The sequence below is a fragment of the Pecten maximus genome, chromosome 1 (assembly GCF_902652985.1).
Source record: "Pecten maximus chromosome 1, xPecMax1.1, whole genome shotgun sequence".
Taxonomy (NCBI): domain Eukaryota; kingdom Metazoa; phylum Mollusca; class Bivalvia; order Pectinida; family Pectinidae; genus Pecten; species Pecten maximus.
Window position 1 is genome coordinate 36,678,284 of NC_047015.1, and position 26,481 is coordinate 36,704,764.

The window sequence follows — 26,481 nt, forward strand, 5'->3', positions numbered from 1 at the left end:
GATGTTATCTATATTAATTCACAAAAACACAATTTCTCGTACCGTATATCAACTACGAACACTGCTTTAATTGTATATATTATATTGTAAATATTTTATCATGTCAGTATGTGACAAGAGAATGAAATGAATTTGAATGAATTTTAATTCGTACTTTGTAATTTTGATATCGGTCATTCCGGCCAATGAGTACGTTTTTCCTGTTGGAAAATTGTGTAAATCTCTTGAAAATCATTCAAAATCGCAATTGATTATAAACTTGTTTTAAATATATTTCGAAATTACCGAAAATCTGAATTGCGAAAGATACAATATAGCAACAAGAGAGATAACGTATAGATGACTGGTATACACTTACTACACTGTGTATGACCAATATAATATCACATCATCGTCGACCCATTTACCAGTTATCTTTACGCTTCATCGTGATGTATTTATACATGGAAATGGCATTGTTCCATTATTCTGTCCTGTTAAGAAGCAACTCTTTTGGTGAATAATACGAAACTCCTAACTCGCTATCTTGTTAGCCAGTAATGAGAACAGATTGAAATGTCTTTCTTTATGAGTACATGTCCTCCGCGAACCTAATCAGGCTCAAAACACAAACAGTACGCGGTGACCTTGAATTGTCTCGAGATACATGTAATGTATGGCTATATACACCTTAGAGCAACAGTTTCAAGTAAATATCAATATAGTAAGTTGTATGTTTAATAAGATTTCCTACATAAGCCTTTCCGCGAGGTTTTTCCTGTTTTGTGAGTTTCCTGTGTCAGTGTTATAATACCACGGAGGTGCGTCAGTGTAATTACACTTGGCTCGAACTAGTACGGAGGGATAAGTCCCTCTCACACGCCAGTCTAGTAATACTCTCTATGGAATTTACCGAAACGTGCGATATCTGAGGGACATCAGAAACCCGACACAACAAGCAGGTACACATAGACCATCGTTTTATCAATGGACAATGACATCTTAACTTGGTACATATAATATGATATTATTGATTGTAATAAGTCGTACGTCAATTAGTAGCATTGCTTATGCTTAGTTGAAATAAATTTCGCTATAAAAGTACTGACATCACCAACATCACTATGTGACAACCTATATAGGCAATGGGTAATGGTAATGGTACTCTATGCTGACATCACCACCATCACTATGTGACAACCTATATAGGCAATGGGTAATGGTAATGGTCTATGCGTCATTGAAACTGTTCTGAATTATTGATGCAATTATGGTAAAAACGTTGAAACATTATTTTAATGGGATTTTTACATGCATACGAATCAACCAAAACTTTACGACAATGAGCATGTACCAGAACAAATCCCAGCCTGAGATTTAGCGGGAAGATATTGAAGAACCTCACCCCAAACCTGGTTTGGACATTTGAAACAATTTTACCATCACATAGAATTCTACTTTACTACTCCCCTAATTCATTATAGAGGTAACAGTTATTTAACGCTTCTCCTGACCTCTATGAATCTGTTCTTCCGATATATTGTGACGTAACATCACCTTGACATCTTATGTCAACACTTCATTCCGTAACGAAATTATAGCAGATTATTTAAGCACTTTATTCGGTAACCGAATGTATGGTTGGTTATTTCATCACTTCATTCGGTAACCGAATGTATGGCAGATTATTTGAGCACTTTATTCGGTAACCGAATGTATGGTGGATTATTTGAGCACTTAATTCGGTAACCGAATGTATGGCAGATTATTTGAGCACTTTATTCGGTAACCGAATGTATGGTGGATTATTTGAGCACTTAATTCGGTAACCGAATGGATGGTTGGTTATTTCAGCACATTATTCGGTAACCGAATGTATGGTGGATTATTCCAGCACTTCACAGGGTAACCGAATGTATGGTGGATTATTTCAGCACTTTATTCGGTAACCGAATGTATGGTGGATTATTTCAGCACTTTATTCGGTAACCGAATGTATGGTGGATTATTTCAGCACTTTATTCGGTAACCGAATGTATGGTGGATTATTTCAGCACTTTACAATATAACCGAATGTATGGCAGATTATTTCAGCACTTTATTCGGATGTATGGCAGATTATTTCAGCTCTTTATTCGGTAACCGAATGTATGGCAGATTATTTCATCACTTTACAGTATAACCGAATGTATGGTGGAGTCTCGGAAACTCATAGCAACACATACACTGGTCGACTGAAAGCGGGATATCATTAATACATGATGCTGTGCTGTATAGTATAATTGACAGCGTGCGTGTTGACGAGCCTTACAATAACGTTATATATCGTGTGGGGCCTTGTGGTCAATCTGGCATTTACACGAACATATACCGTGTGTAAATCTCGTCCAGCCATCTTCGTGTTAGAGGCCGGGACATGTGGTCCTCATTATCATAGTTATATATTTGTCGGACAAGAATGTTGTCATAGCCACACCGTACACTAATAACCCCAAACCTCCATATCTAACGAGCAGGCGTAGTCAAGGCATCGCCGGTGTAACGTTGAAAATGGATCCCCGTGGAAAATGGAACCCGGTTCCATTTTCAACGTTGAAAATGGAAAATGACCTTTGCTATAACTCATCACTGTTATAAGATATTCATATTACATGTACACGACATTGGTCGACATTGATACAAAATTAACCTTTGACCTTTGGTGACCCAGATAATGACCTTTAGTATAACTTATCACCGTTATAAGATATGCATATGAAATGTATATGACATTGGTCCAAATTATTTAAGAATTTGACCTATGACCTTTGGTGATCCATATAATGACCTTTGGTATATATACAAACTATTAAAATGATATGCATATGAAATGTATACGATATTGATCGACATTGAATAATAATTTGACCTTTGACCCCTTGTTACCCATATAATGACCTTTGCTATATCTCATCACTGTTTTAAGATATTCATATGACATGTACACGATTTTGATCGACATGGATAAACAATTTAACCTTTGACATTTGGTGACCCTGATAATGACCTTTCGTATAACATATCACCGTTATATAATATGCATATGAAATGTATATGACATTGGTTCAAATTAATCAAGAATTTGATCTGTGACATTTGGTGACCCAGATAATGACCTTTGGTATAACTTGTCACCGTTATAAGATATGCATATGAAATGTATACGATATTGGTCGACATTGATTAATTATTTGACCTTTGACCTTTGGTAACCCATTTAATAAACTTTGGTATAACTTATCACGGCTATAAGATATTCACATAGCACGAAAACGATATTGATCGACATTGATAAAAAAAAAGACCTATGACCTTTGGTGTAACTTTTAACTATTTAAGACATGCAAATGACCTTTATACGACATTGGTCCATATTTATGAAGAATCTGACTTGTGACCTTTTGTGTCCATTTTAATTACCTTTGGTATCAACTTCATATCGATCGACATTAACCTTTGACCTTTGGTGACACATATAATGACATTTTGTATACATTTTAAGTATTATAAGCAATTCATAAAACATGTATACGATATTGATCGACATAGATTTGTTCAACTATGTTTTCGGTAAATTATTTATCAACAGAGATCCACTGTAACGTTTGAATATGGAACTGGTGTCATTTTGAAAATCTAATATTGAAAAAGGTTAATATCTTATGGGGTCCATTTTCAACGTTGAATTTAAAACCGGTGTCATTTTAAACTACATTTCCATATAATTTTTTTAAAAATGACCCCGATTCCATATCCAACGTTGAAAATGGACCCCACAACATACTGACCCACTTCCATATATTTAAAAAAAAAATGACCCCGGTTCCATATTCAACGTTGAAAATTGACCCCACAACACACTGACCCATTTCCATATTATATGTTTAAAATGGCACCGTTTCCATATTCAAATGTTACAGTGGATCTCGGTTTATGAAAAAAAAACCACAAAAAAAAAACCCGAAAGCTTAATAGGACAAATTGTTGATCCATGTCGATGAATATCATATATATGATTATCTTCTTATTGTTTAAATTCATACGAAAGGTCATTATATGGGTCAACCAAGGTTAAAGGTAAATATCGATCAATATCGTATACATTTTATATGCATATCTTATTACAGTTTGAAGATAAACCAAAGGTTATTTTATGGGTTACCAAAGGTCACAGGTCACATCGTCAATCAATGTCGATCAATATCTTGTACATGTTACATATATGCATAACTTATATAAGTCATAATTCATACCAAAGGTCATTATACGGGTCACCAAAGGTCACATGTCAAATTGTTAATCAACGTCGATCAATATCGTGTACTTGTTACATGACTACCTTATCATAGTGATACATTTACCAAAGGTCATTATATATGTCACCAAAGGTCGAAGGTCAAATATTTTATCAATTTTTATCAATATCGTATGTGTTTTATTTGCATGTCATATTTCAGTTGAAGATATACCAAAGGTCATTATATGGGTCACCATGATTCACAGGTCAAATTATCAACCAATGTCGATCAATATCGTGCACATGACATATGTATATCTGATAACAGAGACAAGTTATTCCAAAAGTCATTATATGGGTCACCAAAGGTCAAATTGTCAATCAATGTCGATCAATATCGTACAAATTTTATATGTATATCATATTACAGTTTGAAGATATGCCAAAGGTCATTATATGGGTCACCAAAGGTCACAGGTCAAATTAACAACAATTGTTGATCAATATCGTGTACATGTCATATGCATATCTGATAACAATGATGAGTTATACCAAAGGTCATTATATGGGTCACCAAAGGTCACAGGTCAAACTGTTAATCAGTGTCGATCAATATCGTGTACGTGTCATATCAATATCTTATCATAGTGATAAGTTGTACCAAAGGTCATAATATGGGTCACCAAAGATCAAAGGTCAAATTGTTTATCAATGTTGTTTGATATCGTTTACATTATATATGTATATCACATTACAATTTGAAGATATACCAAAGGTTATTATATGGGTCACCAAAGATCGAATTGTTAATAAATATCGATCAATATTTTATGCTTGTTAAATTGTATACAGACTTGTATCTTATAACAGTGCTGTTATTCAGAGCAACATATACATGTGGCTCACTTTTCAACGGGTTCCGTTTTCAACAGGCTACACGTGGAAAAGAGAGACCTGATGGGGTCCATTTTCAACAGGAGAGTCAGTTTTCCACGGCGTCCCGGGTTCCATTTTCCACGGGGGTCCATTTTCAACGTTACACCGGCACGAAAACAGTCTCGAGGAGGATGGTACGGACTAAGGCATACAAGGTGGCGACATGGAGTAAGGTTTTACATATTACTGTGATATTTTATTTAGCCAATGGAAAGATTTATCTAAATGAATTATCCTTACATAATAAAAAGAAATGGTGACACAGACAACAATTTCTTATTCCTTAACAAATTTCTAATTTGACGTAATTTGTAATCATGTATATATTTTGTAGCCACACCTTAACACGTCCGATCGGGAATCGAACGACGGTCGCAAAGGTGAAAGGCGAGTGTGTTGCCACCGTGCTACCCGACTACTCGGCGAATGACCTCAATCTAGTTTCAGAAACACTTACACGATAATATCATTGACTATTTTGGTAACTCAACACGAAGGTAGTATTTACCCGTGATTTAGGACAGATCTGGTACCGGTGTAGGCCCATCGTTATGCTGGTAGACTAGTACAACAGCCGTATATATTGGATAAGGGATCGATTGAAAACTTCAGGGTAACCTGAACGAAACACCTAACCAATGCACGACGGGAACAAACGAACACACGACTATTAAGGTTGGGTTTTAAATTTGTTTTGTTTTGTTTGTTTGTTTGTTTGTTTGTTGTTGTTTTGTTTTGTTTTTTGTTGTTGTTTTTTTTGGGGGGGGGGAAGGTATTATTATTTTGATGGACGTGTATTTCAACGTATAACAGAATTTAGCATTAGCAGAGGCGCAATGGCGAATCGGATTAGAAAACAATATATAGAATGTGTAATTATCGTGGTCATAATTTAGAGCAATGCTTTCAGCGTAAAGACAGCATATTTAGAATTTCACGACCTCGTAACAGATTAGGTATTTAGTGGTCGATTTTAACTGACGATGGAGCCATTAACATTCAATGGTGTTTTTATATTCAATTTCGTTATTCTCACTTATCAAATGTCATCATACGCAACCTGGACACAGAAGCATGACACTCCGGTCAAATGAACTGATAGTGGGCTAACCAGCCGTTAATGCCAGTCATTTAACGAAACGTCAAGCAGAGCGATAAGTGCAAACTTTATAGACTTTGGTATGTCTCGGTCATTGGATAGACCTCATAACCTCTCTCGATCAGGCAGACGGCCAAAACCGATGTATTTATAAGTAAGGCTTTGGGAAACAAAAAGGTTCAAAGGACGTAGAGAGAAAACAAACCATTCCCAGCGTTGTGATGGGTGGAGCAGATTTGGTAGCTTTCGTGCCCACAAGTTCACAACACCGAGTGTTTCAGTAGTAGTCGCCGCATACGATAATGGAGAGGGCATGGCAGTAAACTATATTAAATCAAAATCCCCAAATGAACAGGGATGTGAAATACAGATTAATAATATATAATAACAACTAATAACTACGGTATATCGTGTAGAATGATGTCACTAGTACCCAACAGGATAACTACGGTATATCGTGTAGAATGATGTCACTAGTACCCAACAGGATAACTACGGTATATCGTGTAGAATGATGTCAGTGTATTGTACAGGGCAGTGTCACTAGTACCTAACAGGATAACTACGGTATATCGTGTAGAATGATGTCGGTGTATTGTACAGGGCGATGTCACTAGGACCAAACAGGATAACTACGGTATAATCGTGTAGAATGATGTCGGTGTATTGTACAGGGCAGTGTCACTAGTACCAAACAGGATAACTACGGTATATCGTGTAGAATGATGTCGGTGTATTGTACAGGGCTTTGTCACTAGTACCCGACAGGATAACTACGGTATAATCGTGTAGAATGATGTCGGTGTATTGTACAGGGCGATGTCACTAGTACCCGACAGGATAACTACGGTATATCGTGTAGAATGATGTCGGTGTATTGTACAGGGCGATGTCACTAGTACCCAACAGGATAACTACGGTATATCGTGTAGAATGATGTCGGTGTATTGTACAGGGCGATGTCACTAGTACCCGACAGGATAACTACGGTATAATCGTGTAGAATGATGTCGGTGTATTGTAGATGGCGATGTCACTAGTACCCGACAGGATAACTACGGTATATCGTGTAGAATGATGTCGGTGTATTGTACAGGGCAATGTCACTAGTACCCGACAGGATAACTACGGTATAATCGTGTAGAATGATGTCGGTGTATTGTACAGGGCGATGTCACTAGTACCCGACAGGATAACTACGGTATATCGTGTAGAATGATGTCGGTGTATTGTAGATGGCGATGTCACTAGTACCCGACAGGATAACTACGGTATAATCGTGTAGAATGATGTCGGTGTATTGTAGATGGCGATGTCACTAGTACCCGACAGGATAACTACGGTATATCGTGTAGAATGATGTCGGTGTATTGTACAGGGCTTTGTCACTAGGACCAAACAGGATAACTACGGTATAATCGTGTAGAATGATGTCGGTGTATTGTACGGTATGGGGGTGATTTAGTGCGTATAATGCCCGTTATATTTGGTAATTACGGTATGAGGGTGATTTAGTGCGTGTAATGACCGTTATATTTGGTAATTACGGTATGAGGGTGATTTAGTGCGTGTAATGACCGCTATACTTGGTAACTACGGTATGGGGGTGATTTAGTGTGTGTAATGACTGTTATACTTGGTAACTACGGTACGTATAACGGTTTCAATGTGATCATTGGTTGTGTAGTCCGTAATTTTATTTTCTGATAGAGAAAACATCTATAAAACTCAAGTCCCTGTGAAAGACAATAATGTCAGCCCATTTACTTACATGTATGTTTGATGTTCTGGTTGTTGGAGTCCTTTGTTATGGTAAATTCCGTTTTACATGACCGCCATAGGCCACTCTGAACTTCGCTGAGGAACCTGCCCGTAGCATTAATGTACAGCCCGCCTGGTATCTCAAATGTAAGCCAATGAGTCGTAGCAACTGCGATAATATGGAGCAAAACGCCAAAAAGTGTCCCTCCCGTTGAGGAATAAAGGAGTCGCTTCTCCAACATGTACGGAGCTGCCATATTTGTTATAACAAAATGATATAAGTGTATTAATCCAATGGAACTCTATTCCTTGTGACGGACACTACACATCAACGGACATGCACGTGCAAATGCATGTCATGTATCACATACTCGGCAGACGACACTCTATTCCCTTACTCAAGGCTCCTATTTCACTGTCGGAATGCCCCTATCTTATCGCTCTGGCGTTCTCTCTGACCGATGCCTGGCTACTTGTGAGTACCCCCTCTGGCCATGCACGAGAGAGGGACTGTCGAACCTGACATTCATTAACCCTCTAGAAGCTCTGTAAGGGAAGCTACACACTAGAAACGCGCCAATGCACGTCAGTCAGCGCATTTCAGTACGAGTGTGGCGCTTGACTGGGTAGAACTTTGTATCCATCACTACTCCGTGCGAGCTGTACTATAGTGAACTACATTGCCGTATCTCAACACTAGCAATATATCTTTAGATCAGGCGATGTCGTACAAGGCTTAGACACAAAACAACGGACTCTCCAACGTCCTCTGTTGGTGTTTGGTCGTCGGCACGTGCAACGATTCTGCGGCACGGGTGCTATTTAGTTACAAATGGTGATGATGGACCACGCGGTTATCACAAGCGTGCAGATGTATCATCTCCAATGTCCGGTCGATAGGCGAATACCCATATATTTAGATCGATGCGACATAGTATAGTAATGGTGTATATCCAAGCAGACACGATCGGCTGAGAACTGTCCCCATACCTAACGTCAACAGAATTGTTGACATAACTAAAAGCGCCCGCTGTTTATATCTCTCAGCTTTATTGGACTTCGTGTAACAATTTTAAAAAATGTAAACAAAAAAACTGATTCCCATATGATCAATTACATGAAGAGAATTCGGATCAACAGCCTCCCACAAAACTATTCGAGCTTCATTAACATTGCATTGGCGGACGGATTGGCAAGAGTGAACTTTCAAACGTTGCGGAGCCATTTTTGGAACATGTGGCTGGCCCAGTACAATTGTTGTCTATTGGAATATAAAGTGTATGGGTGTAGAAACATCGATAGCAACGTACGAGCTCAAACTCTCAGCGCAGTGGCGGGTTACACTGCTGGAGAGCGAGATAAAGAAGTGGTGTTTTTTGTTAATCTACAGTAAACTCGCGTACACCAGTCACGTCTGTGCTGTGTTAGCGGGCACTACGTATCGTTACGCAAGCTAACCCTTGCCTTTCAACATCTGGTAACCCCCTGGTATGTGTGTGTTTGTGCATTATTTACAAAAACTGGGTAACCAAGTTAAGAATGGTCTGCAGTGGTCAATTGTGGAAATCAATGATGGTATCTTATTAGGGGAGGTTTAAGAATAACCCATTAATATATATATCGTACATTTAGACTCAAATAATAGATGACTCGGTCAAATAGTAATTAGCTTTAAGATCGTGGATAGAAATTACGCTTACAAATTAATAAAAGTCCTGTTTATAACCTGAATGATGTTTTACTTAGACAGATCGTTTGAAAATAAAACATTTTCAGAATGGATTCTTCAGTTTGATATAACTATTTTTTAAGATATTTATCTTAAACACAAACAGCAACAGAAATCCGTTTCCGAGCCTTTGAAAACGTGTGTTCCTTTGTTTTACAAAGCTTTGCTTGCTTTGCACTCTTTCCTTGACAAATGAAGCAGACGTTTTCGAATGCAGGCAAACACAGTTTTCTGTCGCTGTTTGTGTTTAAGATAAAAAAAATCTTTACAGTTAAAAATAAAACTTTTTTTTATTTCCTACTTAAGTTAGTAAAGAAAGAAAGAAAGAAAGAAAGAAAGAAAGAAAGAAAGAAGGTAAATGTTATTTTAAACTTTATGTGTCAAGATTGGCAATTTGAGGTGTAAGGTACATAAGCTGAAAGAAAGGGAAACTGAATAAGATTATCTGCTACCGAAATACATTTAAAGTTGTTTTGAAAAAGCAAACTATGCATTACGAGTCTGCCTTTTTCTACAAATATATCTTGTAATACATTTTCTATTTTTTTTTTTTAATATTTTAGCTGTTATTTGGTGACAATGTGTTAGTATACCTAGCAGGGTACGTATCTGTGCTATCATTTAAAGTGATTTGAAATAACGCTCACATAACATTTCTATTTTTCATATATTTTAAAATTATGTGATCTGTGGAATGAATCTGTTTTGACTCGAGACAATTTCGAAATGCGCGCGTGGTCTAATTACCTCCCCCTAATTACCTCCCCTTAAACAATAGATGTTACTACACATTTTCGTCCCAAGAACTCCTCTGATAAACCAGCTAGGACGTGACTAAACAACAAATCAGAACAAAGCCATGACAGTGGCTACCAGGGAGTAGCAAGCCATTGTTTTCAGCCAGAAAGACATGACAAGTTCCAAAAGCCCTATTCCAAACGTACTGAATAGAGGATATTGAATGGTTTCCCGTTAAATTTAGCATACATCATTGTATATTTCACGAGTATGACAGAATATCGATATTTTCACGAGTGCGAAGCACGAGTTAAAAATATCGAAATATTCTGTCAAAGTAATAAAACTTATATTTTCACTGCAGCTATGAGCAGTGTAACATAAGATTTTGCAGCAGTGAAAATATAAGAGTTTGCAGTTAAAATATATAGTGCTGCAGTGAAAATATAAGTTTTCCGTTTTTGACCAATCAGAGCTAACCTTTGTGTTCACCTCATTGAAACTTGCTGATCTTTCCTGTCGAAGCGGAGATAGATAAATTGGTTATTTTGCTGTATTTATGAAATATATTCTGACTAGTTTTTGACAAAATACTCACTTGACGTTAGCTTTTCATTCCGATAACAGCAGAAAACGCTTAAATTGCGCTGATCAGTCCTTTCAAAATGGCGCCGTCAAGTTGACGTGGAGTAACGTCACAAAGAGATGACGTTATTACTGATGCCCACACTTTTTGACATTATTAATTTTTCGATATTTTCAATTTTGTTTTTAAGTATATGAAATGCAATAAAAATCAAATTCAATGGTTTCCCATTAGATATAACATATATTTCACTCGTATGACAGAATATTTCGATATTTTTCACTCGTGCTTTGCACTCGTGAAAATATAGATAGTCTGTCATACTCGTGAAATATATGTTATATTAAACGGGAAACCATTCAATATCCTCTATTTATTCGTGTGTCAATCACGAGAGTTATCAATATTTCTGAACTATTAAAGTATCTTTTACATAAGACAACTATGAAACGAGTCTTGAATTTTGCTCATTTTAGCGAATATCATGTGTAATAGGAATGATTCTATTTATCCTAATTACAAAGACTGGGAAAACCAAATCCAGTGCTAACATCGCTCTACAGTCGACATTACTGAAGAGTCACAGCAACCCCTTGTAATACTGACGAGTCACAGGAGGACGGAACCCCTTGTAATACTGACGAGTCACAGGAGGATGGAACCCCTAGTAATACTGACGAGTCTCAGGAGGACGGAACCCCTAGTAATACTGACGAGTCTCAGGAGGATGGAACCCCTAGTAATACTGACGAGTCTCAGGAGGACGGAACCCCTAGTAATACTGACGAGTCTCAGGAGGACGGAACCCCTAGTAATACTGACGAGTCACAGGAGGACGGAACCCCTAGTAATACTGACGAGTCACAGGAGGACGGAACCCCTAGTAATACTGACGAGTCACAGGAGGACGGAACCCCTAGTAATACTGACAAGTCTCAGGAGGATGGAACCCCTAGTAATACTGACGAGTCACAGGAGGACGGAACCCCTAGTAATACTGACGAGTCACAGGAGGATGGAACCCCTAGTAATACTGACGAGTCTCAGGAGGACGGAACCCCTAGTAATACTGACAAGTCTCAGGAGGATGGAACCCCTAGTAATACTGACGAGTCTCAGGAGGACGGAATCCCTAGTAATACTGACGAGTCTCAGGAGGACGGAACCCCTAGTAATACTGACATGTCTTAGGAGGTCGGAACCCCTAGTAATACTGACGTGTCTCAGGAGGTCGGAACCCCTAGTAATACTGACGAGTCTCAGGAGGACGGAACCCCTAGTAATACTGACGAGTCTCAGGAGGTCAGAACCCCTAGTAATACTGACGAGTCACAGGAGGACGGAACCCCTAGTAATACTGACGAGTCACAGGAGGACGGAACCCCTAGTAATACTGACGAGTCACAGGACGACGGAACCCCTAGTAATACTGACGAGTCTCAGGAGGACAAAACCCCTAGTAATACTGACGAGTCTCATGAGGACGGAACCCCTAGTAATACTGACGTGTCTTAGGAGGTCGGAACCCCTAGTAATACTGATGTGTCTCAGGAGGACGGAACCCCTAGTAATACTGACGTGTCTCAGAAGGACGGAACCCCTAGTAATACTGACGTGTCTCAGGAGGTCGGAACCCCTAGTAATACTGACGTGTCTCAGAAGGACGGAACCCCTAGTAATACTGACGAGTCACAGGAGGACGGAACCCCTAGTAATACTGACGTGTCTCAGAAGGACGGAATCCCTAGTAATACTGACGAGTCACAGGAGGTCGGAACCCCTAGTAATACTGACATGTCTCAGCAGGACGGAACCCCTAGTAATACTGACGAGTCACAGCAGGACGGAACCCCTAGTAATACTGACGAGTCTCAGGAGGACGGAACCCCTAGTAATACTGACGAGTCTCATGAGGACGGAACCCCTAGTAATACTGACGAGTCTCAGGAGGACGGAACCCCTAGTAATACTGACGTGTCTCAGGAGGTCGGAACCCCTAGTAATACTGACGGCTCTCAGGAGGACGGAACCCCTAGTAATACTGACGTGTCTCAGGAGGACGGAACCCCTAGTAATACTGGCGTGTCTCAGGAGGACGGAACCCCTAGTAATACTGACGAGTCTCAGGAGGACGGAACCCCTAGTAATACTGACGTGTCTCAGGAGGACGGAATCCCTAGTAATACTGACGTGTCTCAGGAGGACGGAATCCCTAGTAATACTGACATGTCTCAGGAGGCCGGAACCCCTAGTAATACTGACGTGTCTCTGGAGGACAGAACCCCTAGTAATACTGACGTGTCTCAGGAGGACGGAACCCCTAGTAATACTGACGTGTCTCAGGAGGACGGAACCCCTAGTAATACTGACATGTCTCAGCAGGACGGAACCCCTAGTAATACTGGCGTGTCTCAGGAGGACGGAACCCCTAGTAATACTGACGAGTCTCAGGAGGAAGGAACCCCTAGTAATACTGACGAGTCACAGGAGGACAGAACCCCTAGTAATACTGACGAGTCACAGGAGGACAGAACCCCTAGTAATACTGACGAGTCACAGGAGGACGGAACCCCTAGTAATACTGACGAGTCACAGGAGGACGGAACCCCTAGTAATACTGACGAGTCTCAGGAGGACGGAACCCCTATCGTTACTGACGAGTCTCTGGACCGAGTATTTCTAGTTTTTTTTTTTATTGCAGTTCATCAGACCATACTGACGTCTTGGAGGTTTTATAATACCCGCGTTTTATGAAGTACGTATAATGAGACTAAGGGTTCGGTATCGGTCAAATGAACATCCAGTGAAGATCTGAGGTATGGGGTTCGATTCCTAGCTGCATGGAGCGGTTGTGTGTTTCTCAAGAAGCTGATAGCAGACTTCAGGACCGTGCTGTCATGGTTGTGTCCTTACGCAAGTTACTTTTCTATGGCTATGGCGTTGGCTTTCCACAGACAACAAGTTAACCAGCAATAGGTGTAGCATATGACACCAACGAGAGTAAGAATACTTCGGAAAGTCAAACCTACATCAGACTTTTTTGTGTGTGTGTTCTGTAATGGCGAAGATTGAAAATGTTACCAAGCAATAATGATGTCCGTTTGGTTCGTTGTTTGCGGGAGTTTTAATTCAAAACTACGCGATATTAAGACAATAATTGTCGGTATACATATTTTTTATTTGTATTTCTAAATCTCGTAGGGGACATTAAAATTTATTTTAATTCAAACCTCTTTCAGTAGACCAATTTGATATACTACTTCATCATAGAAGCTCGGATCGAGATGCGCGAGATGCTTTATCATTCTGGGCACTGTAAAATTCTGATTTGGGGTATCAGTACAAGTATCAAGTACATGTTATTGCGTCACAGTACAAGTACGTCACGGCTCCGCCTCCCGCGGTATTTGATTAAGTGGTGGTGTTCACAGTGTCATAATTCACATTATATGTACGTTCCAATTACATCGACTGGAATTTTTCAAAAGTTTCAATCCATCATAAACTAGGAATTAGAGGCCACGATGGGTAACTTATCAGACATGCGTGTTACACATATATAGATCAATTTCAATACCCATGCGAAAGTTTTATCAGTATGTAATGAACTGTGAGGTATGGGGAACTCGCTTTACGCTACATATCGCAAGCAAAACCAGACACGTCTTTTCTGTTCCAAGTCTTTATAAAGAATCCAAATGTATCTCACAAACGAAAAGAATTACAACAAAGGGGAATAACTCATATACATATGGAGTTAGATTATCTCCCCTAGACTGTACAATTATGTGATCTCGTAACACCCATACAACCTACATACACAACATCCCCGCCCACAAAATAAAATTTGGCATACACAATTTTACCATGGGTGTACAGGATTATCATAAATGATGAAAAGGTGAAAATAATATCGAACCAAATCAATATACTGTATTTGACCTGTTACGAAAATGTTAGAAAATTGTTGAAAATAAAGTACTGTAACCAGAAAATAATGTCCAAAATTTGCATCAATGATATGTACCTGGTAGTATTAAAATCATTCTCATACAATGCAATTCCTGATAACTAACTCTCACACTTGCACTTTCCATTGAGCTCAATATGGATCACACATACAACATCCAGACAACAATAGCAAAGATGAAAGAGATTTTACATACAGATGACTTCAGATATTCAGCTAAGCATATCAAGTTAAACTTCTGTAACGTTCTATCAAGCTCAAGATTCAATAAACTTATATAAGACAATATTGATACATGTTTAAGAGATATCCAAATAGTTTGTTCTGGCATTACTCAACTAACTGCGTATATCATTGCAGCATCATCATGTTGCGTCATAAGACCATGTGATTAAAAGTTATAGAGTAATGAACCGTAATAAATCTTTTAACTAATCAAACAATATATAACATTAACCTGCCAGCTTTATACTTATTCCTATCGCTGAAAAAGATCTCGGCATGGCCTTATGGTTCTTCAATCAAAACACAAATATAATATCTAAATATTACTAAATACATACCAAAGCACAGAATTCCATGGCAAGCTACATGACATACAACATAATACCATCCTAAATCTATCCAATGACATATGCTCATCCTAGTATAAATTGTTAACCAATATGACATATTATCACAGTAATATCAGCAGAGATTTCGCTCTTAATTGATAGTGTATTTCTGATATAATTAATCTGAGAAAACATTCATAGTATTTGGAAAACAAAGATGTTGTGCTATATAATTAAAACATGGCAAAAGAGCAATAATAATCAACATTAATGAATCAAGAGCTAGATAAAAGGTACATATTTTTTTGTTGAATATAATAAATGTCTAGTTCAGATTCTTCATTTGTTGCAAGTCGAACGTCACTGCTGTAGTAGGTTGAAAATAAGTTCAAATATTGGTATGTAGTCCAGATATCTTTGGGTAGACCAGTTTAATATAAGTTGAAGCTGTCAGACTGGAACTGGAACCGAAATGAAATGTTAATGGAAAATTAACTGCAACAAGCCAACAACTGAATTCAGCGAAATACCGTCAGCATTATCCTGGGGTCATGGTTAGACGCTAGGTACAATGTACAGATCTGGGTAAAGGAATACTTTTCCTTGGAAGAACGGAGTAAATTAAATGAAACCGCGGACCGTAGTCACACTCAGATCCTCCATCTATCAGTATCATCATGTTGGTGACGTCATCGCACATTGTATGAAATATAAAGTCATAAACAGTGGAACATGGAATGTTTCTTCTTGCATCAATACACATGTATAAATCCGATATATTATAAATGTCATCAATTGATAAATGCTTTCAGTGGTTTTGATAGTGTGAATACGTCAGAAGTCCACATGTACATCTTCCCGCAAAAAAGCACATGGCGTGAAATGTCTGATGTCTGGCCGACGAGCCGAGGCTGACTCGCCGGCCACACCGCCGAATATACAATAAAAAGTTACATAATAGTAGATGAACACCAACCGGATTTAGATTCTCCACCATGTAATGAACTGTGAGGTATGGGGAACTCGCTTTACGCTACATATCGCAAGCAAAACCAGACACGTCTTTTCTGTTCCAAGTCTTTATAAAGAATCCAAATGTATCTCACAAACGAAAAGAATTACAACAAAGGGGAATAACTCATATACATATGGAGTTAGATTATCTCCCCTAGACTGTACAATTATGTGATCTCGTAACACCCATACAACCTACATACACAACAAGTATTCAAATTTTAGCCTCATGAAGCTTCAACAGTAAGGCCGTCCGGCGGTCCGTACCAGACTGCTCGTCCTCAAGCGATAGAATAGTATGCCAATACTTTATCATTCTGATCTTTAGTCAGACCTAAAGATAACCGGTAATTCCAGGATTAACGAACGTATTAGGCTATGCTTACTCGTGATTTACATACAAATGACAAATTGAGAAAGACTAATGTCATTTCTAGTACGTGGGGGCTCGGAATTGGCGAGGGAAGGGAACTCGTTATCTAACGACATAGCAACCTATTGTTAGAGAGTGAACGTGACGTATATGGCCATACTAAAGGATGATGAAACAATCTTTAATCTAAAATTGTCTTTAAGTTTTTTGCCAAGCCAATTCCACCAAACGCTATGAAAAATATTGGTTAAGCAAAAATTGGATTTAAGATTAATTGTTTCATGATCCCAAATCCATGTTTGCCATTGATGGTGCGGTGTGCAACAAGGGAACTTTACCGACAGGTGTAATTAGAGCAATTTTTGTTGGGAATTTTTCGTCCAATTAAGTGTGGTTTGTGGTTTTGAACATAATATGTGAAAACAGGAACAATCGTGCTTACATTTGTACTTGTACATGTATGAACGGTACCTACACCACACTACAAACCATACTTAGTGATAACAACCCACCCTTTCCCTACATACAAATATACTCTCCCTCACCATCAATATCCACTACCTCAATCATCTTAAAACCGCGTGTAAATATGATACTATGTGTAGGTACCAATATGTCAAAAATAACTGAACGTGCATTATTCCCAAAACCAAATCCCATCTACCAATTTTGTTTGTTTATATAGCCGCTTCCTGTCAAGGTCTCCCTTATTATTCCAGTGAGTGGGGAATGATGATACAGATACTACTTGATTAAAGATTTTGTCGACATTATCTATCTAAATATCGTATTTGCTCCATGTCCTCCCAAAGATAGGAACATTACAGAAACAATACAGAATTGTAAGATACCTCGACAGGACAGAAATGGCGGTGAATAAACTAGACGATAGCACGAGACCGATAGCACGCACTCCACAGACATGTTCAAACTGACTATAGGTTGACGAGACTAAATGAAGTTTTAATCGACTGTCTGTCAAAAACACGAAGCCACTTTTATAGAATACATGTAACGGAATTCTCGGCTCAATCAACTGTCAAGCTTATCGCGGTAAAGCACAGATTGGCTTAGAGGGGGTCACGTGACCTAGCCTCACTCACAGGATACATCTAGAGGTACTGACAGTATTTAACGAAGGGAGGTAACTATGATAGATGAGAATGCAGCTGATTTAATGGATTTTACAGAGTAATGGCCCTTTGTTTTAAGTTAGGATATTTAATCAAGAGCATAACTTCCTTGTGATTTCGTTGAGTATCATGGAGGAGGAAGGTTGTTTATATCAATGTTTAACTTTTGTATCTTACGGATTATATACAAAGCGAGTCTAAATAAACACCACGTTGACATAACACGCATTGACGGGCATATATTCCGCCCCCGCGGTTCTCTATATCTATATATAGATTTCCCCTCAAAGAAAGAAGACAAAGCTCACTGCCATACTTATTGTGTTTTCATACTGAAAGCGGAAACTCGAACTGCAAGTCAATTGAAACTACTTTTTATTAGATTCACTGCATCGCATGAACTCTCAGAATAAAAACATATCAACGTTTGTGTTAAATATCTGTTATCTACTTTTAAACAAGTTTTCAATATTCGAAACAACGATCAATTTTATACCTATATAATGCGTATAACGAAAAGATTGCAGACAACTGAAACAATAAGGTGTTTGCTTCATAAAAATCAATTTGATGGCAATGTGCGTGGGTGTGTATTATGTAAGTAATTCAATAAATTATCACACATTTTATCGCTATTTCCTATTATCTAAAAAGTGGGACTGGCTAACAGTTTTATTGTTTGGGCGAGAATTCTTCAAATCAGTCGATTTTATGAACAAACTAAGCGGTATAAAAATGATATTGAAATTGAAAAGAAAAGGGTAGTGTTATTCATCATCAAATTATATCGGCACACTACATTATTGATAACAGTTTGAAAACAAAACTATTGTTTAAAATTGATTCAATGAAACACATAACTCAATAAACCTGTGCCTCTGTTTGGCCTATTTCCACATAGTATAGATATCCATTGTTTACCAAAATCCTGCTTTCTGCATCAGTCCTGTCCACGGCGCCTTTATTACCTCAATGTAACCATGATCAATCGCAATTGGTTAAAACTTCGTTTACTTATTCAAACTAAAGAAATCCAGATGTGATGGTGGTCATACAACTGAACTATTGATATTTCCACGTACTTTATATATTGTATGATAACACGCTCAGTATTAGCCGGCGTTTCATGTGGTCCCAACACCAGACGTTAGACAATGATGTGTTTGTCTGTTATGTGACCAAGTCTCGGTTTCATCAATGTCCCTTATCATCAAGAAATCCCTTGACTTAAACTTTTCCATATAGAGAACGTTAAGGAGCTTCGCTTAATGTGATATGGAAAACTCTTCAAATAATATTTCCCTAGAAAAAGATTCCCAATCAAATAGCATATCTACGTTTAAATACATCGTTGTTAGAGTTCACACTAGTAAAGGGAAAAGCAACGGCAGTTATTCCAACTCCGGACTGTAGTTCGCAAACTCCGAGGCTATATAGTCAATGACTACAAAGGAGAGCGAAGTAACATCTAATGTCCTGGGTTGCACATTTCCGAATGTATAGTGACATCGTGAATAGCCAAACGTACTGTCGGATATACCGATCTTTAAGGGCATCACAATAAAAACATTATTTTCATTGATTACAAGTGTTTTATGCACTTTCAGCTACGTTTTTATCCTATCCCAATATTCACGTCGATTTCTAGTGTCCAGTTTGACCACACGATTTAGTCGGGAAACCCGTCTCAATTATAGCGCTGATAATATCACGTGGCTGTTTTGAAAACGAGGCAGTCATTTTTTAAACAGGAACACGTGATGCATGCGGAGACAGTACGTGAACCTCTTTTTCGACATCGTATTGGATTATAGTTGTGGCAGATGATACTTGATAATTCAAAGCCAATTCAGAATTTTGAAAAGGTTACATTTATTCCCAGCACTGTACCAAATTATATGTGTAAGCAACACACTAGCGGATCCAGGGGGGGGGGGTGGGGTTGTTGTGTCCTGTGTCCCCCCGCTTATCGGAAATCCCCGAAAGATTGCAAAATGTTGGTCCAACACCCCCTCGCCTTAAAAAAAAATTCGCCTCGCGCCTACGGCGCTCGCATTACCACTAAATTACTGACACCCCACCCACCCCCTTTCAAATTCCTGGATCCGCGCCTGCAACAAGTAGAACTCTATGCATTCACATTATCTGTCAATACACACTCGACAATGTCGCAGAATATGTGCATCATCCAGATAGGTTCCATCTGCTATACATGTTTCTTCCCCAGGAAATGTCTTGGATTTCAGACAATATACTTACTAGAACAATGAGGCCATTTTGTTAGCAGCGTGTGGTGTGTTGTGCGCATGCGTTACCATATATGACGCAAACATTTTACATATCCAGAATGCGGATCAACAGCGTGAGATAACTATTGATTCACATCTCCATGTGGATATTTCAGCGAAACCCAATTGTCATTGTTCATAAGGCGATACACTTAAAATGTTATGGATTTCAATTTAACTGATAGCATTTTAACTTTTTTTTTGTTTTTGAGAAAAACAGCATGAAAAATAGTATTTTTGCAACAAAAAAAAACAACAACAAATGGTGGTTCAAAGATCACTCATGTCGAAACTTGGTCAATATGTTAAGTAGTTATCTGCACGAAAATCTTAACGCCATCAAACAGTGTCGGAAAATTCCATATATAACCCCGCACCAGACATCCGTCACGGTCAATGAACGTTATCGGTCACGGGCTGGTGCTGTGACATCTTCTATAGACGGGTGTACAGGATTTGGTTTTCCAGATTACATAATATTGTCCTGAACCATATATAGAATGCCTTGTTAACTCCGGCTTTTGATGTCTTTCCGTACGCCTACCATGCATTGTGGTATTGCTAACACATCTCGTTATGCATACATTGATGAAGTCACTTCATTTAGCAGGTCACATAGAATTTAAATTAATCATCTATATCAAAAACAACTTATAGACAATCCTGGTTTAAGTAATATCCGGATGTATACCACATATTACAGTCGTAGGATGTGTGATAATATCCTCTTTTTAGGTAAACTAGTCTCAAGGTGAATAAATGCATTCTAACAATACCTGATATTGTTTTGTTTTCACTCTCTAACAATACCTGACATTGTTTTGTTTTCACTCTCTAACAATACCTGACATTGTTTTGTTTTCACTCTCTAACAATACCTGACATTGTTTTGTTTTCACTCTTTATCGTAATGAAGGAAATGGTAACGATGGTTTTCTGCGAATTCATTATTATCGGGATCAATATAAATACCTACCTATTTTCAACATACAAAAATCGCATTTCTCGCTACTGAGTACCTGTTAAGGGTATTCCGATTTAATACACGGGATAGATAGTCTTAAGGCATATATTTACTGGTTTATCGCCTACATCGCCTTGTCTCACGGCCGGATAGAAAGTCAGAATCATTCGGACTAGTAGGGGGGCCTGATTGAACCTGTATTCCACGCTTCAATGACTCGGTGAACGTTCAGTATCACCCCATCTGGATTACTATAGTGCCTATTTGAACCTAGATCCTGATTATACTGGGTTTGGATTAACTTCTCAGAGTTACCCCCCTTGGCCCAAATTTCGTTTGCAACAGCCAGCGACTGTAGAGACATTGAATCTTGACTTGTGTCTGTTAACCAACGAATCTGTAGAACGAAGTGGAATTGTAGTATAAAATATATGTCACAGGATATAATTTCATTATTGTATGATAAATTATATGTCAATATCAAGATTCCAGCAACTTCAGGAGTAATATTGTATGTCTGGAAATTCCTTAACTTATAATTCTTCATAGCAAAGCATTACAGAAAGTGCTTTTACTAAGACTTTTCCCTTTAAATCATGTAATGATTTCTAATGGAAATATTTAAATGGACAAATGGCCTTAAGTTAAGGAGCATTTCAATGAAACCGGGATAGCACTGAGATAGCATGACAAATGAGCTTACTCCAAGACAGAAAGCTGAATGGTATGGTGGGCGGTTGCTGAACTATTGCACACTTCTCTGTTACTTAAAATATATCGATTGTCTTATTCAACTAGGATAATACCGTATTCAATTTGGATGAAAAATGTAAGGGAGATAAATCTTACACAAATCATAAACAGTGCATTAAGTTACATGTACCCTTAACAAAGAATCAATTTTGATGACACACAAGAGAAAAATATTTGATTTTGCAAATAAATTTAATAAACTTCTAATAATATACAACAACGATAGACGTAAGCTGCCCACGGTGTGTACTGGTCCCCAGCCCGACCCTCATGGTGGGTACTGGTCTCCAGCCCGACCCACGGGCAGCCTCCAAGGGAAGTGCAAGTAATGTGGTATGTTAAATGCATGACCTCTGTCTGGAGTCTAGTAAGATCCCTTCTACAAAAGAAAACAAAGAAAATGTTTTTACATTTTTGTGTCAAATTCACATGCATGTCTTTTGATTTTGTTTTAGCTAATTTTCGTTGTTGATTTTGTTTTGTTTGTTGTTTTTTGTTTTTTGTTTTTGTATGAAGGTTTCTTGCCAACTGTCTCCAACTTTACAGCTTAGAATCCCGTACTTTTTCTAATGTTCATATTAAATGAAAAATACAGCAACATCGAACTACTACTGTACTGTACTTACCTTGCTGCTTGCTTTGAATCCGTTTCCGTTCATAATTCCTCCCCATCTGTTACCATTTCCAAATCCGTTAACTCCCCTTCCTCCGAATCCAACAACTCCAAAGCCTGGGCCAAAGCTACCAGAAACTCCTGGGCCAAAGCTACCAGAAACTCCTGGGCCAAAGCTACCAGAAAATCCTGGTCCATATCTGCCATAGCTTCCTGGTCCGTAGTTGCCATAGCTTCCTGGTCCGTAGTTGCCATAGCTTCCTGGTCCGTAGTTGCCATAGCTTCCTGGTCCATAGTTGCCATAGCTTCCTGGTCCGTAGATACCACTGTTTCCGAACATAGGGCCGTATCCACCACCAAATCCCCCATAGCTTCCATATCCTCCCATTCCTTTGCTGTATCCTTTTCCCATCTTGAATGATCCGTATCCACTCATTGACCCTGGGCCCCCGAATCCGCCATTCGAGTACCATGGTCTACCGTATCCTCCATTTCCGTACCACGGCCTACCGTATCCGTTTCCGCCCCATATTCCTGGTCCATAACCGCTCATGCTTCCTGGACCACCAAATGCACCATTTCCGAACATTGATCCTGGTCCCCCAAATCCGCTGTTTCCAATCCATGGTCTACCGTATCCTCCATTTCCGTACCACGGCCTACCGTATCCGTTTCCGCCTCCTACTCCAGGCCCGTAACCGTTCCAGCCTCCTGGACCACCAAATGCACCATTTCCGAACATTGATCCTGGTCCCCCAAATCCACCCGACATTCCGGGCCCGTACCCACCTACTCCATTTCCTTTATATCCCTTTGGATAGCTTCCCTTGTTGGAATCAGCTAGTGCTAATGCCACTAGGCACACCAACACTGCAATTTGTCTGATCATTGTTGTAGAACTGTGTGAGGGGAAATAAACATAAATAAATAGATAAATAAATAAATGTTAACAAAATAATCCATGATGCCTTATATACAGAAGAAACAGTGAGCTAGTGGTCTTTTTTTTTTTTACATCTTTAAGATGTTTACTGGTATTTATCTAATTTTATCTGGGTTTTTTTTCTATGGATTGCCTAAATTTTGAGCTTTGCGTTACTACCAAATTTGTATAATTAAAAATAGGAACATACTTTTTTTCTCTGATTTATGCCTACCTGCATTCTCGGATCGGGTAATAACACACTATATTTGGAAGTAATCAGATAAAATGATACCCATAATTCATTTTCCCAATCAAATCAAAGCCATGGATATTCTCTTCTATTCACGTTACATTAACGGCCAACAGGGAGTACTACGTATTTACGATATTTTATACTCGTAAGATCCAAGTTTTGTCTACAGATTGCGAATATATTATCCCATTATTAGATTTCACCACAAATAGTATGTCGTCGTGAAATAATTCAGACATGTTGTATTGTCATATTGTTATTTCCATTTTGTTCATGGTTAGCCATGAAATTAGATTTGTTATTACAAAAGCGATAATAATGTTGAATGGAATTGAATTATAAATCTATCTCAAAAGGATTAAACAAAACCTAGTAGACTAGCTTTAACATATAGTCACGTACGCAATGCCTCTCAACAGAAATTTATACTACACACAGGATTAAGTAAGGTTTTTTCTTATTTCTCTACAAGTCAAAGGTGTTCAGCAGTGCGGGTGTTGCAAAAAATATTTTCCAGTCTGTTTATTGAAATGTCCTTATTTGAATACAGAAAGAAAACTATATCTAGATAAATATGTATATACGAATTGCAAAATGTTATTAATTTTTCAGAAATAATGAACGCCAAAAATGTAAAACAAGAAATTTATGTAGATTTAAAAAAAAAAAATATGTTTTAAAAAGTCTCATTATCTGTCCTCCACATGCTTTGTTTGTACATTGTTGTAAATATGTTTTTCTCTGTACATCTAGTTTTGTGAAGAGAAATGTAATAAAGTTAAGCTAAAGTCTTGTAGTGCAATATGCACGGCACTGAAAAATTGCACTTTTTTTAAAAATGAATTACCACACTGACTATAATTTATATACAAGTCCGTGATTACGACACTGACTATAATTTATATACAAGTCCGTGATTACGACACTGACTATACTCTATATACAAGTCCGTGATTACGACACTGACTATAATCTATATACAAGTCCGTTATTACGACACTGACTATACTCTATATATAAGTCCGTTATTACGACACTGACTATAATCTATATATAAGTCCGTGATTACGACACTGATTATACTCTATATGTAAGTCCGTGATTACGACACTGACTATACTCTATATATAAGTCCGTGATTACGACACTGACTATACTCTATATATAAGTCCATGATTACGACACGGACTATACTCTATATATAAGTCCGTGATTACGACACTGACTATAATCTATATATAAGTCCGTTATTACCACACGGACTATACTCTATATATAAGTCCGTGATTACGACACTGACTATACTCTATATATAAGTCCGTGATTACGACACTGACTATACTCTATATATAAGTCCGTGATTACGACACTGACTATACTCTATATATAAGTCCGTGATTACGACACTGACTATACTCTATATATAAGTCCGTTATTACCACACTGACTATACTCTATATATAAGTACGTGATTACGACACTGACTATAATCTATATATATAAGTCCGTGATTACGACACTGACTATACTCTATATATAAGTCCGTTATTACCACACTGACTATACTCTATATACAAGTCCGTGATTACGACACTGACTATACTCTATATATAAGTCCGTGATTACGACACTGACTATAATCTATATATAAGTCCGTTATTACCACACTGACTATACTCTATATATAAGTTCGTGATTACCGCACTGACTACAATATATATGTAAGTCCGTGATTGCGATTACATTTTTTTGAATAAGTTCCACTGAGAGAGTAAATTAAAGACTCCGAGAAATACAATAATATCACATTATTCTATCAATGTTTTTTCACTGTCCACGTGTGTGTCATAAAACATATGTATAAAAAGTTCTTACCTTTGTGCCTGGTGAATTCAGGTTTCCGTGGCTGGATAGCTGTGCAGGGAGAGCTAGAATTCCGTCTCTTTTATAGGACGATTCTGATATTAGGCGCATGAACTTTGACTTAACTTCTCACTCAAAGTTTTGATATGTCCATAACATTTCAATCTAATTAGATCTTGCACACCTTTTACACGGCATATGTTAATCAATCGGACAGTACACGACGATTTATAGACCCTAAATGTGGAAGTATGGCCTCTATCATGTCAAAGGGTTAATTAAAGGTTGATTAAAACCTAAGCGGAAATGTGACACCTTATTTACATGTAGTGCTTACATAGGTAGAATGACGGTGATCTACTACCCCTGACATTAAGGACTTGTAGCAATAAAAAGTAAAATGTTCATTAAATGGAGAAAAAACAACCGCCTGTTAATTAAAGCATTTTACGGTCATTATTGCATAAAGGTAACGACAGAAATTTCGGTGTCATTAATAACAAATTGTATCCTGTCATCCTTAATAAATAAATTAATTGCGATGTACGTTTCAATGCAAATCAATGACGAATGACATTGTTATTAAATGTGTATCCTTACTTATAGATATACAATGTACTAAGTATACATCGAAATCTGAGAATATATCAAACCATTGATTCTAAAAAATGTCT

The 26,481-nt window shown here is 38.1% G+C and overlaps 4 protein-coding genes across 4 annotated transcripts in view; 2 read left to right on the plus strand and 2 right to left on the minus strand.

Annotated features, from left to right (window-relative positions):
• The window catches only part of LOC117332201, a 37,688-nt gene extending 28,842 nt beyond the window's left edge, over window positions 1–8,846 (minus strand). The window contains exon 1 of the mRNA XM_033891087.1: window positions 8,062–8,846. Within this exon, the coding sequence (XP_033746978.1) occupies window positions 8,062–8,308 (247 nt within the window). The 5' untranslated portion in view covers window positions 8,309–8,846. The remainder of the gene's footprint in view (window positions 1–8,061) is intronic.
• A 439-nt stretch (window positions 8,847–9,285) lies between these two features.
• Window positions 9,286–12,295, plus strand: LOC117341735 (uncharacterized protein DDB_G0290685-like). The gene is made up of 2 exons (XM_033903631.1): window positions 9,286–9,440; window positions 11,683–12,295. Exons 1-2 carry the CDS (start codon window positions 9,286–9,288, stop codon window positions 12,293–12,295), a joined length of 768 nt encoding a protein of 255 aa, XP_033759522.1.
• A 603-nt stretch (window positions 12,296–12,898) lies between these two features.
• LOC117341834 (cell wall protein IFF6-like) lies at window positions 12,899–14,080 on the plus strand. The gene is made up of 2 exons (XM_033903725.1): window positions 12,899–13,777; window positions 13,970–14,080. The coding sequence occupies exons 1-2, from the start codon at window positions 12,899–12,901 to the stop codon at window positions 14,078–14,080; spliced, it is 990 nt and encodes a 329-aa protein (XP_033759616.1).
• Window positions 14,081–22,326: 8,246 nt separating this feature from the next.
• LOC117327089 (glycine-rich cell wall structural protein 2-like) lies at window positions 22,327–23,646 on the minus strand. The gene is made up of 2 exons (XM_033883959.1): window positions 22,780–23,646; window positions 22,327–22,532 (listed from the first exon to the last, which is right to left on the minus strand). Exons 1-2 carry the CDS (start codon window positions 23,536–23,538, stop codon window positions 22,518–22,520), a joined length of 774 nt encoding a protein of 257 aa, XP_033739850.1. The 5' UTR covers window positions 23,539–23,646; the 3' UTR covers window positions 22,327–22,517.
• Window positions 23,647–26,481: the final 2,835 nt, after the last annotated feature.